Genomic DNA, 14,693 nt, shown 5'->3' with positions numbered 1-14,693 from the left:
TTGTGTTCTGAAGCCCAGACTGAGGCCATGAGGCTCAGAGACTCTTTGAATCAGAAAATCAGACACAGGGTCCATCTGGAAGGCAAGCAATCTCTATAGTTTCCTTTTTTAGTGTTTAGACAAGGCTTTAAGCCCCCCCTTTTTTTTTTCTTAATTACCGTGCATCCTTTCAGCTAAGTCCCCGGCAGCTAGCAGGCGCCAGGAAGCAGGAAGTTTCCATGGAACTCTTTGCATAGTCTTTGGTATGATTGTTAGGCCATGACCATTGTTTGTTGCTGCCCTCTAGAGCCACAAGCAGATATATACAATGGACAAAAGCAAATGACTTAGTGTCTTTAGACACCACATGAACTTTGAAACAAATTTAAGTTAATAGGTTATGCTAAAAGCTTGTTTCATTTAGTGGTTGAAATACTTTGGATTATGTGGGTCAAGGTTTTGTTACATTGCAAGAAAGGATAAAATAGAAGCAATGTAGCAATTCTGTCATAGACGAAATCTGGATGCCTTTCCAATAAAAGATTCTAGGTGTGACTAAAGTAATAAAGTCTTTACCTTTACCAAGAAGTAGACAAACCAAGAAGCAGATGCTTTAGGCAGCCAACCAATTTTATTTCTCTCTCCTTCACATAACATTTTGACAGTCTGTCGTTGAAGATTTCACTGCTAGTGGGCAATCTCTTGTGACTCCAGTATCTAATTTTCACACTGAGAGCTGGTTCTAATCATATACTGGTCTAAAAAAAATCCTGCTCACATACATTGTACACCCCTGAGTATTATAATGTGGAACCTGTGAACTCCTACAAGATCATGGCTCTCCTTCCATGAAAATAAAAAGCACTTTCTGGTTTCACGGGAACTGTGGATTCATCTTAACACTGTTCATGTGAATAGACTTGCATCAGCAGACGTTCTTTGCACAGTGTTGGCACTGATCTGTTGTCTGACTCAGTTGTCTGCAATCAAATCAATCTGGTGCTAGCTGCAATAATTTTCTTGCTTCATTTTTCAAGAGCAAATAAATCTTCAGCTGAAAAAGGTTCTTGAATAGGTTTAGGTTTACAATGATCAATAAACAGGACTGTCTCTGTCCTAGGCTTACAATCTAAAAGGCATGACACAAAAGGAAAACAGATGTGGGAGGAGGAGGGAAAAAGCAATATTGGGCATTGCTACTTAGTCACAAGGTTCTTTTATACATTACTTTTCTAGTTCACATTTATGCTAATTACAGTTCTGTGCCTTCATTTTTGTTGCTGTTGTTGTTACAGAGAGTGGAAACTTTCAGTAAACTACTTGGAGATAAAAGCATTCTTGTATGACTGGACTAAGGGCATGACTAACCAATACATTTTGTTGCTTGTCTCTGAGCTAGTGGTGACCTCCAAGTCTCAGGAAGTGCACACTGTACATTCAGTACAGCGCAGAAAGCAATTGGAAAAGACAACTTCACAGCAATCCCAGAGGGGACCAATGGTATTGAGGAACGGATGTCTGTTATTTGGGACAAAGCAGTGGTAAGAGAAGAGGAAGGGGAGGTGGGGATTGATATTACTATTGATTCAGTGTATTAGTTGCTTGGCTCACAGAAGTCTTGAAGTGACATAAAAATTTAGGAGCATAATGTAAAATCATAATAAAGAACTATACATTACCATCAGAGCCGTACAGTAACTTATAAAACAGAACCAATAAAACAGCAGCAGAAAAATACCATAGACAGCTATGTCATAATCCATCAAATATATTGGCACCATGTGGACCTTAGTGTGAAAGCATTCCAAAGCAGGTAGCCACAAATGAAAAGGCCCTGTTCCTCATCACCACCCTTCAAATCTCCTTCAGAGGGGGGACCTGGAGGAAGGCCTCAGATGACAGATCAAAGGGTCTATGTAGGTTCTTATTGGGAGAAACGCTCCAAAATATATTGGTTGTGCATTTAAGGTGAATCTGCTTAATGACCTGCTCTTTTAATAATACTAGTTTTATCCAGAATAAAGGAAACTGAATTATTCAGCTATTGGAAATGAAAACTTCCCTTTGTAACTCGTATAGCCCCTGTTTAAAACAGCTGCATGGTTGTCAGCTTGTTTTTGAGCCCAATTCAGGGTGCTCACATTAATGTTTAAAGCCTTATATGACATATGCCCCAATTATCTGAGATTGCCTCCTTACTTACAGACCCTCTGGGTATTAAGATTGGCAGAGAGGACCCTCTTGGTAGTTCCACTACCTAGTGGTGGCCCAGGAGAGGGCATTCTCTGTGGCAGTTCCTAGGCTGTGGAATTCCTTCCCCACAAAGGTGCATCTGACACCTTCATTATATGGTTTCCAGTGTACTCTGACGATGCCGCTCTTTATCCTGGCATTTGATATCTGAGATTTGTATTTTTGGTACCCGCTTTATTCCTGTGACTGTAACATGTTTTACTTGCCTTATCTTTCTTTTATGATTCATACTCAACAGGCTACAGGAAAAATGGATGAGAATCAGTTTGTGGCTGTGACAAGCACCAATGCTGCCAAGATCTTCAACATGTACCCAAGAAAGGGCAGAATTGCTGTTGGATCAGACAGTGACCTTGTCATATGGGATCCCGATGCAGTGAAAATTGTATCTGCTAAAAGCCACCAATCAGTAAGTCTTTTGCTGGTCAGTAAGTCTTTTAACTTCACAAACTGACATGGTCAGTTTGTGAAGTTAAGCACAGGAATATAGGAACCTGAGCCCTGGACAGCTTTGTCTTCTCTTCATTCTGGATTGCTCTTTTCTGCTTCAGTCTGCCTTAGCCCACCCACATCCTCACAGAAACGAAGTAGCAAACAAAAATGAAATGTATTTCCTTATTTTTAAAAAAGATGTTTAGGCTATAGGGTCAAAGCATTCATCTCTTGAGGGCAAAAAGTTTTGGTCCTGAATACTTGTGTGTTTTCAGACCTTAGGAGGAATTCAGTGCAGTGCTAATATCATTTAGTTAGCACAAGCATTTCAGCTTGCCAGACAGAATGATCCCCCACCTGCTGTTCTTGGGTTTCATAGAGTGTATCTTTCTTTTCTTTCTTTTTTAAAATTTATATACCGCCCTATACCCATACGTCTCAGGGTGGTTCGCAGGATAAAATCAGAATACAAAACCGCAAAATACATAATCACATCAACAAGAACTCTCTCTCTCTCTCTCTCTCTCTCTCTCTCTCTCTCTCACTCACTCTCTCTCTCTCTCTCACACACACACACACACACATTTTAAAAGGACATAGGGTATCAGTCAACCCAGCCAGTTAAAATAATTTTAAAAGATATTTTTTAAAAACACAATTTAAAAGCAATTTAAAATAAGAAGCAGTACTCTGCTGGGCAGCAGCCAGGTGGCTAGAGGCAGGGGTAGGCCCGCAGGGTAGAGGGTATCTGTAGACTTGGCACTGGTTTAGGTGGGCTGGTGGTTTGATGCATAATGAGTCTGACTCCAATGTGTTGTAGGCAGCGGAATACAACATCTTTGAAGGAATGGAGCTACGTGGAGCCCCCTTGGTTGTCATATGCCAGGGGAAGATAATGATGGAAGATGGCAATCTTCATGTGACACAGGGGACAGGACGCTTCATTCCTGGCACCCCTTTCTCAGACTATGTCTACAAGCGCATCAAAGCAAGGAGGAAGGTAAGATAGAGAAGCCCAGTATGTAGGGTTTTAATGATGGTGTCTCTTCCTTCATACTGCTTTATGGCAAGGGAACTGTGCACCACAGCTCTTTCCCATGCTGTGAAGATACTACCAGAAGCCCTGATTCACATGGGAGTAGCCAGCATTGTCCTAGTTTCTAGAAGGTATCATGCTTATGTTGGGTACAGCTGTCATGCGGCCTCCTCTCTTACAGCCATGAACTTCAGACATTATCTTTGTCATAGAGGCAGCCATAGAGTAGTAGCTTCTACAATTGAGAAGGGACCCTTTCTGTGTATCATTAATGAGAAATGCATGGCTACAGTTCCTTCCTCCGAGAGCTTCCTCAGCTTATTCAGATTGCCTTGCTTGGTAGCATGTTTTCACTGTGTTTACGAGACCAAAATCTGTAGTAAACCATCATATCACTCCCACCCTTCTGCTAATTGTGGATGGGTGAGACGATGATGGAGAAGTCTGTGAAGGCCTCTGCGCTGACAGTTGAGCTGACAGTTGAGGGAAGCCAGGCCTAATACAGGGGTTTTCAACCTTTATTGGTCCACGGCTCCCTTGACCAAATACATTCTTTATGCGGCACCCCTGTGGGGCTCAGAAGCCCAGTTATGTCACCCCTTGTCTGCACAGCTGGCAGCCTCTCACCCTTTTTTGAACACCCTCCCTTGTGAAATGTTCCCTCAGCCTCCTCTCCTCTCCCTTCTCCTTGGGAGTCCTCTGGGCAGCCGCTGCTGCCGTCCCTGGTTTCTGAGTGGTACCTCCTGCCCCAAAGAGAGGTGTCTCCTCACATTGCCCCACAGGGACCTGGGAAGCACCCCGTGACCAGCCCAAGAGGCACCATTCACCTGGGGAGCTTGTAGCCAGAGCTGCTGCAACAAACAGCTATGCCAGCCGTTGGGAGGCAGAGACACAAGAGGGCATCAGAGGAGGGAGGGAAGGAAGGAAAGAGGGACAGAGGCCAGTGTTGCACCCCTGACCACCATTCATGGCACACTGGTTGAAAACCGCTGGCCTAATACATTGCTTTTTTCTCTTACCTGTGACAGATGGCTGAGATGCATGCTGTGCCAAGGGGCATGTATGATGGGCCTGTGTTTGACTTGACCACTACACCTAAAGGGGGCACTCCTGCAGGCTCTACTCGGGGATCACCTACCAGGCAGACACCCCCAGTGAGGAATCTCCACCAGTCTGGATTTAGCTTATCGGGTAAGCTATCGGGTAAGCTATCTGTTAAGCTGATTGGGTGAGAAGATGGTACATTGATTGCAACACTTCTAGGCAGAAGGCAAGGGAAAAGGTGCCACTGGTGTTTAGTACAGCTTCTCTAGCTGCAATAAAATCAAATTCACCCAGCTGGCAGGTTTGAGATTTGTTTTATTCTATTAGGCGGAGAAGGGAAGGGGACGTCTTTTCATTCCATATGCTTATTGTAACCTTTGTCAGCATTTATGCGTTAAGACCACTAGTGGATTTCACACACTAGATTTGTAGCCACCTATTCAGATTATCAGGGATCTCAAATAGTAGGAAAGTTAAGCCACACCAGGTGCCACTCTTTGCTGTGGAATGGTTGACTGTCACCTACTATTTATATGATTTACTGCCGCTTTTCCCTTTATGGTGAGCATAGATATTTCCAGAGTTAGCTAGCTAGTGGTACCTGTGCCAAAGGAATTGTGTTCTAAGATTTTATGGTTGACAAGAAAATGGCCAGGTCTTTCACTGTATTACTTTTTCTTAGCCCTGTGAAGAAAAGCACCTAACTTCCTTTTCCTGCTTTCCCCCCTCTTTCATCTTGTGTATGCCCTGCAGGTACCCAAATTGATGAAGGTGTTCGCGCAGCAAGCAAGCGCATTGTAGCACCTCCAGGAGGCCGCTCCAATATAACATCTCTGAGTTAAGCACCCAGTACTCAGGGAGGGGAGAAGGGGGGGAAGGGAAGGGGGAAACTGTTATTTGAGAAAACTAAGCAATGGTACCTTGATATTTAAGAAGGAAAGAGCAACCTGAAGAAGTGTTCAGATTTTGAAGAATCAATAAGCCTCAAGCCTTATGTTTCATAAATGCTACTCGCTACCTAGCTTTAAAAAATATTGCGGGTTTTCTTTTCTGTTTATTCATAGCCTTAATATCCCCCCATTTTTTTTTACATGCATGCAAATCTGACAGGTGACTAAGTTAAGAGTATGTAATTGTACATGGTGAGTGCTTGTGTGATAACACATTGTAAGAAGGGGATTGGATTAAAGATGGGAAACTAATGACATGAGCTGTTTATTTAGCCAGTTTACTTGGGCAGAATCAACCAAGGAGTTTTAGTGTTGGGGAAGGGTGGGGCAGAAGGTGGTGGGGCAGGGTAGTGGGAGGTGGACGGGGGGCAGACCAAGTAGATCTGTGTATTGTGTCCATGTTCTTCTGTTTCCACTAAATTCAGACAAGACATAGTTGCCTCAGAGCACTACATGAGGCCATTGGAAAATTCAGCCATCTTTGTAATGGCTCTGTTGTATCACCTTCCTGTTAGAGATTTTATTACTTTGTACATTTTATTGAATAAAAAATGGAAAGGCATGGTTTTTCCCCCCTCCTTGGCTTGTCGAGGCAAAGTAACAGTTTCTTCCTCCCTCACAATTAATTTCAAGTTCTTGGGGTGGGGGTAGGGGAAAGGATATCACCCGCTACGCCCAGTTTGTACAGGACTGAACTTCTTGCCAAATCCTCATTCTTTCATATCACACAAACTGATTAGTGAACTGGAAGTTGTAGCATCTCCTCTCATGAGGGCTGTGACTGATTTCCATTCTGCTCTGTAATCATTACGGGCTTTTTGAATCTCTGTGGCTCTGTTGATTGATTGGATTTATATACTGCCCTTCATCTGTAGATCTCAGAGTGGTTCACAGCATAAAAATACAAGATAAAAACACAAAATACATAATAAAAGCAAAACAAACCAATAAACCCCCCAACCCCCTGCCACAAACACATTTAAAAGGATTTAGGATGTTAGTCAGCCAAAGGCCTGGTTGAAGTGGAATGTTTTCTCCTGGCACCCAAAGGTGTATAATGAAGGCGCCAGCGAAACCTCCCTGGGGAGAGCCACCACGGAAGAGGCCCGTTGCCACCCTCCAGGTTCGTGTTAGTGGCATGCCTGCATGACCACTCTGAAGATAGGCGAAGCTCTTCTCAGTGTTCCTCACATTCTGCATGCCCCACTCTTCAGTGCCGTTCAGTACCATGGGTTGGCAACAGGGATCTGCATGGGCTCTGCATTCCACACACTGGTAGTTGCCCATGAAAAAGTGTATTTATAAAGCATCTACTTAATTTGCTTTCAGTTCAGTACACAAGCACCAAACAGACCATAGAATACTGCTGATTTTATCCGTATTTACACCAAAATACCTTTTGACAATATCACTTTCTCTATTAAAAAGTGCCTTGTCAAACATTAATATGTGTCTGGTAGATTTCAGTCAGGTATAAACAAACACAGCATCTATGTCAGAGAAGTGGCCTCAAGCTTCCTTCAGTTTCAGCTGCAATAATCATGAACATTAAGTTATGTTGGATCAAACCAGCTGAGACCCTGTCTTTCCACAACAGTTGATAACACTGCCTGTGCAAGAAACAAGAAATGTGCTTGTAAAATAAAGGAGGCCCAACACAATAGGTTTACCTATCAGCTTTTGGACTGCCCACAGTAGAAAATGACAAGGAGCAGTTTTGTGATTTAAACAGATAAACTTCACACAAAGTTAGCTGTTAGACTTAAAATGTGGAAGCTGCCTTGTTTTAGGAGAACTAAATACACTTGATGAAATTCACCTTGCCCTATTAACATTTAGTCCATCAGCACAAGCATCTCAGCTTGCCAGATAGAATAATCTCCCCTATCCTTCCTCCTTGCAGTTCCACAAATGAACTATGATGCTAAAAACGTCCTTTGCAAAGAGCAAGACAATAATGTAGGTTTTGAGTCTCTTAGTCATGTCCTTGTTCCACATGACTTAAATGGATAATTTTGTTGCCTGACATTGGGCATGGTGAAGATGGAACATAAGAGTGTTGTTAAGGTAAAGTACTGTAGCTAGTATAACAACATTGGAAGAGGCCTCTGTCATCTATGTGCCCAGTCTGCTTGGTTTGCTTCTCTGGTTCCTGGAGGAAACATTGCCTAAGGTGCACAAGTATGTATATGCTGTCAGTCACATCCCTATTTTGCCATATCTTTGGTATACTGGAGTAACCTTTCCTTCTGTACTTCTGAATATAATATAGAATCTCAGTCACTTTCCATTTTTTCTTGGTTGGCAAGCTGACTTCACCAGTGACATCTGTGGTCTACTAGCACATACTTTGCCTGCAAAACATCCCATTCTATCCCTGGTATCTCCAGGTAGGACTAGAAAAGGTCTATCCAGAACAGGGGAGCTACTGTCTGTCAACGTAGAGACAATATTGAGCCAGATGGACCAATACTCTCAATAAAAGACAGCTTACAGTGTTCCTACAATAGTTGTATTATTCCCAAGTTGCCACAAGATGGGGCCAAACTACAAATAATGGAACACATACTGTTGAGCTGTGGTTTGTGTAAGACACTATGGAAGACAAAACTGCACACTTGCTTGTTCTCAGAAATCAGATTGTGTGTTTTAAGAGGAAGAAATGTGATGAGAGATGGGAGTCAGTTGTTTCTGCAACACAGATGAGAGCATACTCCTTTCTGTGTCAACAATGGACTTTTCACAAGTGGAAAACTACATACTGGCAGCCACTTCATGCTCGTACAATGTAGGTTTTGTACACATTTTGATTCTGCAGGCTGCTTTTTTATATTTCTTATTTAATATTTTCTAGAATTGAACTTGATCATGTCCAAGCACCTGCCTTGCAATTGGCAATTCTTACTAGCTTTAATGGAAGAGGGGTAAACGTGCATTTTCACAGACCGGCATTAATATGCTTCTAAATGTGATTCATGGAAGACTTGTGAAATGACAGCTGTACATCTTCATTTGCGGCATCCCCCTAACATCAAACCATCAGCATCACAGAGCATACCTTACTTACTGCAATAAGTTACCTGTTCAAATGAGACTAATGCCACTTCTGGCCACATTCTACTGTGCTCTGTGGATGACAGCACAGACCTAATACACATCAGATATGAATTGAACCTTCTGTAATTCACAAGAATAGATTCAGCTGATGAAAATTTCAGAAAATCAATGAGCTAGTCAAGGATGGCCATTGTGACAAGTCAGCCTGAGAGCAGGTGATCTATATGCAGGTGTGGATCAGTCCAGAAACTGACAAACAGCCTCTAATTCTTGCTAACAAACGTTTTAACACAACATGGATATCTTGGTTGCTGTTTGCAATTGTCAGTTAACAAACTCGATGACTTTTTAACATAACAGATTGGTTGAGACTTTTTCCTGCCTTCGCGATTTGAGGTAAGTTTCTGCAATCTGGGATATAAAAAAGGATGTCATCAAGCTTTGAAAAATACATAAAACTGTTATTAACTGGAGCTCAATGGAGCTCCGGCCAGCAGTGAAAATCAATCAGATGTGTGATCTCCCCAACACATCAATTTCACCTTAAGTACTTGGAATTGGAAGGTTAGGAACATTCTATTCCTTTCTGAGAGTTGTTTTACAACTGCGTAAAAGAGTAGAAAAAAACGGAAAGATCATATTTGTGAGAATTTTATCTAAGCTTCAAATAAAATGAAAAGTGGCCAGAAAGGGTGTGTGTGAAAGATCAGATTCCCACAGAAGCTCCCCTACAGAGTCTCTTTACTACAATGATACTTAAACTTTCACATACAAGTGAGTATATTACAAATGTTGGGGACAGCCTAGCTGGATGTTCTTTGCAAACTGCAGTGAAAAGATTCGGGGCTGTTCGAGAGCATGGATTGTATATACAGTTAGTTTAGAAAGGTGCCAGGCAAACAATCTAGGGCCTTTTAGTCGGGGTTATTGTTTTCATTTGTTACTATGTTCTGTATTTTAATATGGTAAACTGCCCTGTGACTGTCACATGAAGGGTGGTATAGAGATTTTATAAATAAAAATAAGTAAATTATAATGTGGCAATTACAATGTAAATTAATTTCATTTTAAAAATGAAGTTCTATTGCCAAAAGTTCCAATTCACAGTTTATTGAGCAACATTTAATTCTGCCACTGTCCAAAGGTGCAGTGTAGAACATAGGACAGGAACCCTGGTGTCTGATCACAACCCTCATTAAATTAAGAAGATAGCAAGCAGGAGTTGGCCATGGAAGGGAATGCAGGAGAGGAGAATGACTAGTGCTAAGATGGTTCGGCAGAGAGTCGGGTCTCACCTTTATAATACAACTAAGCAGGTTTGCTGCTATTCACGTTCTGGCTTGCCTTAGAAGATCCATGGCTATATGACATCCTCTCTTGGTCACACCTTATCCCCTTAGCTATCTCATCAAAACAGACTCCGCAAACCTACAAATTTATTGAATGGGACAAGTCTCTCTTACCTATCCAACAGACTTTTTAAACATGAACATTTAATAAATTAACACAAGTATTTAATTTTTTTTAAAATGCAAGGGTAAAAAAGAGTCAAGGCAGTATTAAGAGTCTTATAGAAAGTTTAATAGACCATGTTTATAAAATGGAAGAGAAGAAAAGTGCCAGAAATACCACTTGTGTATTTTCATTAAACCTGACATAATTACTAACCTGTTAACATTGATAATGAGCAAGCTGTCTTCGCAGCCCATTTCTATGCAAGACAAAAGGATGAAGCCTAAAACCCAATTGCTTACAATTGTTAGATATGTGACTATCACCAGATTTAATGCCTCCTATTTATCGCTGTGCAGAAAGCTATCCAGGGCAGACAGTTCATAGACGGCCATTTTACTGTGGCATGTTGAACAACTGTTTACCTGTTAAACTTTTCATGGGAAGGTTATTGCTTGAAAGTGACAAGAGATCAAAACTGCACCGAGCAAGGGTAGCCTACACAGTGCTCTTCAGATGTTGCTGGACGCATAACTTGGTCATGCTGGCTGGGGCTGGTCAAACAACATCTAAAGGGCACCATGTTGGCTACCTCTGGAATGCAAAAAAAAAAAACAATTATTGCTGCTGCTTGGCCCTAAAGTGGTAGTTCTGAAATAGCCAGCAGCTCAATCCAAAGTGTTGTCTTTTAGAGTTTTAAAATAGTGCAATACCTCACAAGTTGTGGCATACTCTGGGATTCAAATTAGACATAAGGCACTCCTGCCCACAAAAGTTTTATTCTACCACAAACACAGTTGTCAGCTACTGATTCTGTTGCTGCAAAACACATTTACCAACAGAGCATCAAATAGGATAGTATGCTTAATGCACTGTTGCTTCTCACTATCTTTAATTCAAAAAAAACAACCACCCTGGAGGAAGGGAGTTTTAACCCTCTCGCCTAGTGCAGTTTTTCTGAATGAGAGGCTATAGCATAAATAGCAACTTCAGGGGAACATTTTTGGGGGAAATGGGACAGGGTTGAGTTCCATAGTTCCAATCAAGATGTGTGTGGGTGTTGATGGGGAAGTATACCTACAGAAATAGGCTAATGCATTTACTATATCATCCTGTTTGACCCTAAGCCCACAGTTTGATATTCTAAAAAAATAAGAATTTAAAAAATGGTGTCTTGCCCCATAACTCACAAACCTGCTTTAAAAGTGGGTGTTTCACAGCTTATCATTGAGTTTTTTGGGCACCAATTGGGTAGTGCCAATGACATCACTAGTAATATCAGTCTTTTGAGGCTGACTGTTCTACATTGTACAAATCAGGCCTAGTAGCTCGCATTCAGCCTTAAAAAAGCAACACATCTCAACAAGGCTATTCCCTGGTGCTGCAACAATCCCAATTTACTTCTAGGCTTTACATGCAGCTGAGATATCAAGCCAATGGGACTGGCGTGAAGATTGTGCTAGCATAGCAGTAAGACTTAAATTCAATATGGTGTGAATAGTGGAAAGTTGGACCAAAGCTGTGTTAAAGGGTTTTGTGGATTTTCCTTGATACTATACAGTGACATGGGCTCCTCCCAGTTGAGAAGCAATGCCCTGACCATTCAGCCTGGTGCAGCAGGCCAGGCAGAATGATGACAGGGAGAGCTGGAGCCTGGGAGCCCCCAGTTAGCCATCTCAGCTGTACAGCCCAGGCAGAGCACAGTAAGGCCAGTCTTAGAGCTTAATCAGAATGTTGGCATCTATTATGCTTAATGCACCATGGCCAAAGGAAGGGTAGTTTGTGATCACCTTTTGCGTTGGGTAATGCTGAGCTTAGGTATCTAGTGATTAACATTATACAACTGCATTCATGCCTGGTCTACAGAAGAGAAATTGATAAAAGCCAAGGAGAGACTAGTGTGCCGTCTCCAACGCAGGATGAGTGTCACTACAAAGACACTGCTTCTTATTGAAAGCAATGATCCCAACAGGCACACAAGGCAACGCTCTGATCCCAACTACTTTGGAACGCGCTTCGACTCTGGTTTTGGGAGAATTCCATGCCACATATATTTCATTTTGGAAATATTTTTTCCAAAGACAGCTACTGGCCTTTCACCTTTAAGAGCAGCGGAGAGCTGGGTCACAGCCAGCTGCTACCTGGGCGGTTTTCTTTGGCAGAAAGAAGCCAAAGTGTTTTGTTGAAAAATAAATTGCGGGTTATTATTATTATTTTTGCAGGAAGTACACATAAAAAGGATGTAGCTAGAGGGCCTTAGAGAACATTTTATCGATTTCAGCATCCAAGGCAGCAATTTTAGCTTAAGCTGCCTGAAGAAATAGATGGGCTTAAGCAGCCCGTCTTTCTTTGTGCATGCAGATAAACTACTTATTCCAGATGAATGGTCCTCTCCCCACAAGGCAGTGGCTTTCCTTGAGTGCAAGAGAAACCAGATATTAATAGAAAGCAGCTTCTCGTATGTGAAAGCAGCCCAGTGAGCCTATAAAGCGAAGACGGGATTGCTTGCTCAGTTAGCCAAATGTATGAAGTGTCTGTCTGCCTTGCTTCAATACGGTGATTAAAACCCAAGATGCTGGGCACAGTCTAGCCAATGTCTCACTCTAATTTTGAAATAAATGGCATTGAAAAGTACTGAACTTACAGCTGGGTTGTGTCTATTCCTTGCAGACTTTCTTTTTCTTTGCTGCTTTTCTTTTAAAAACATTTTTGTACACGAGTGTGCACGAAAATGAAAGGCCACCAGGGGGCAGTTGGCCGCAAGAGTGGTGGAATAATCACTCGGCTCATTTTGACTCCCGGTTGCAAACTATGGGCTTGACTTTCACATCGGTGATATCACTTGGCCAGCTGCGTTCCAGCGGAAACATGGAGAGAAGATAACATGGCGAGAAGATGGCTAGAGTCCTGAAGCAGGACAGAGCAAAAATCTAGTGAATTTTCGATACATACAATATTGGTTTTCCTTAAAGAACTATTCTTAATATTGCCCAAAATGGAGGCTTATGTAACTGTTATGCTTTGCACGCTCGCTCCACCTCACTTGCTCATTCCCCTTTGGCAGCTCCTAGCAGATCTGAGTGCATACAGTGTCAAATAGCAACCTAAGGCTACAAAGGTAATAGGCTTCATACAGTTAAGTGTGATGTGCTGTCATATTGATTTTAGGGGGCATCAACCTTTGCTGAATGCTATTCCTGATTATGCAGCCTTTATTTCATTTTTAAAAAACAAAAACAACAATGTTTTAAGTTCAGCCCCATCCCCCCCAGTTAGAGTTGTCAGTTGTACTTGCTGGTGAGTTCTATCTAACCACATCCCCTTAGAAGATTTTAGCAACTTATATCTTTGTTCGTACCTACTTGCCAACAATTCAATTCTGATTCACATAGCAACTCTAAGATCACACACTCACCACATCCATTTGCCCTTGAACGCTACATATATAGTGCCAATAGTGTGTGGAGGGGGGGAATCCATGGCAAATAATAATTCTTTGTATATTTTGAGCTGGTGTACTAAATATAAGCTTTAGATCAGAGTAGTTGCTGGTGCAGAAAAAGCTGGTGTTGACATTGGACTCTCTTGTTGTCCATTTGCACAATTTTAGTTTCGGACCATCTCTTTGAAACATCTATTAAAATATGCAGCCATCCACCTAATAAACACTTAATAAAAACCTTATCACTTTCCTACAGGCAGTTGACTGAGCCCAATAATCATAAAACCCTACATCCTGCCACAGAAAAGCTACATAAAGAAAATATGACCTTTCTTCATTCTTGTTCCCTTTGAGGGGAAAACACACCTTCTTTCCTGCTTTTTTAAAACACCAGAAAAGGCATAAAATGGGAAATTGCGCCTTATGCACTGCTGCAAGAGACTAGGCCCTAACTCCTTATGGTGGAAGGAGACACTCAGCTTCTGGTTTGGAGAGCCCATAGCAAGGGAAGCTGTCTGCCTTGTCTTGATAGCAGTGTGCAGTTTGATTTGTTGAGCTCCATGAAGTAGATAAAGTAGACGCCTGGCCCTTGGACAGCAAGACCTCAGCAGAAGCTAAACTGATTTCAAAGATTATTATTCTGGTCGTCTTCTTCCTGATTGTCTTTGGTTTGTGTCAGTGTCAAGTTCTCTTGCATTTCATTATGCTGTTTCCTCATCCTACAAAAACAAAACAAAACACATAAGAAACCAAAGTCCATAACAGAGATGCAGCAACCAGGGTCAATAGCCTTCTGCTACCAGAAAGTGCAAGTAAATAGGTACCGCTGCAGCGGGAAGGTAAACGGCGTTTCCATGCGCTGCTCTGGTTGGCCAGAAGTGGCTTAGTCATGCTGGCCACATGACCTGGAAGCTGTACACCGGCTCCTTTGGCCAATAAAGCGAGATGAGCGCCGCAACCCCAGAGTCGGCCACGACTGGACCTAATGGTCAGGGGTCCCTTTATCTTTACCTTACCAGGATGACTAGGCTGGAAAGTGGGGAACTGA

General features: G+C 42.1%; 2 protein-coding genes across 7 annotated transcripts in view; one reads left to right on the top strand and one right to left on the bottom strand.

Moving 5' to 3' along the window:
- DPYSL3 (dihydropyrimidinase like 3) overlaps positions 1-6,256 on the top strand; it is a 54,772-nt gene extending 48,516 nt beyond the window's left edge. For 2 of the 4 annotated variants that reach the window (XM_083430814.1, XM_083430816.1), the window contains exons 10-14: positions 1,379-1,520; positions 2,471-2,641; positions 3,485-3,664; positions 4,729-4,903; positions 5,498-6,256. In XM_083430814.1, coding sequence (XP_083286940.1) covers positions 1,379-1,520; positions 2,471-2,641; positions 3,485-3,664; positions 4,729-4,903; positions 5,498-5,586 — 757 coding nt within the window. In that variant the 3' untranslated portion in view covers positions 5,587-6,256. The remainder of the gene's footprint in view (positions 1-1,378; positions 1,521-2,470; positions 2,642-3,484; positions 3,665-4,728; positions 4,904-5,497) is intronic. The other 2 variants (XM_083430815.1, XM_083430817.1) reach the window with 1 other exon arrangement.
- Positions 6,257-10,310: 4,054 nt separating this feature from the next.
- STK32A (serine/threonine kinase 32A) overlaps positions 10,311-14,693 on the bottom strand; it is a 73,354-nt gene continuing 68,971 nt past the window's right edge. For all 3 annotated transcript variants that reach the window (XM_083430882.1, XM_083430883.1, XM_083430884.1), the window contains exon 13: positions 10,311-14,364. In XM_083430882.1, coding sequence (XP_083287008.1) covers positions 14,271-14,364 — 94 coding nt within the window. In that variant the 3' untranslated portion in view covers positions 10,311-14,270. The remainder of the gene's footprint in view (positions 14,365-14,693) is intronic.

Source organism: Podarcis tiliguerta (assembly GCF_965153285.1).
Source record: "Podarcis tiliguerta genome assembly, chromosome: 2".
In the NCBI taxonomy this organism is placed as follows: domain Eukaryota; kingdom Metazoa; phylum Chordata; class Lepidosauria; order Squamata; family Lacertidae; genus Podarcis; species Podarcis tiliguerta.
Note: the sequence above shows the minus strand (reverse complement) of the source record. Positions and strands in the feature narration are given on the sequence as shown.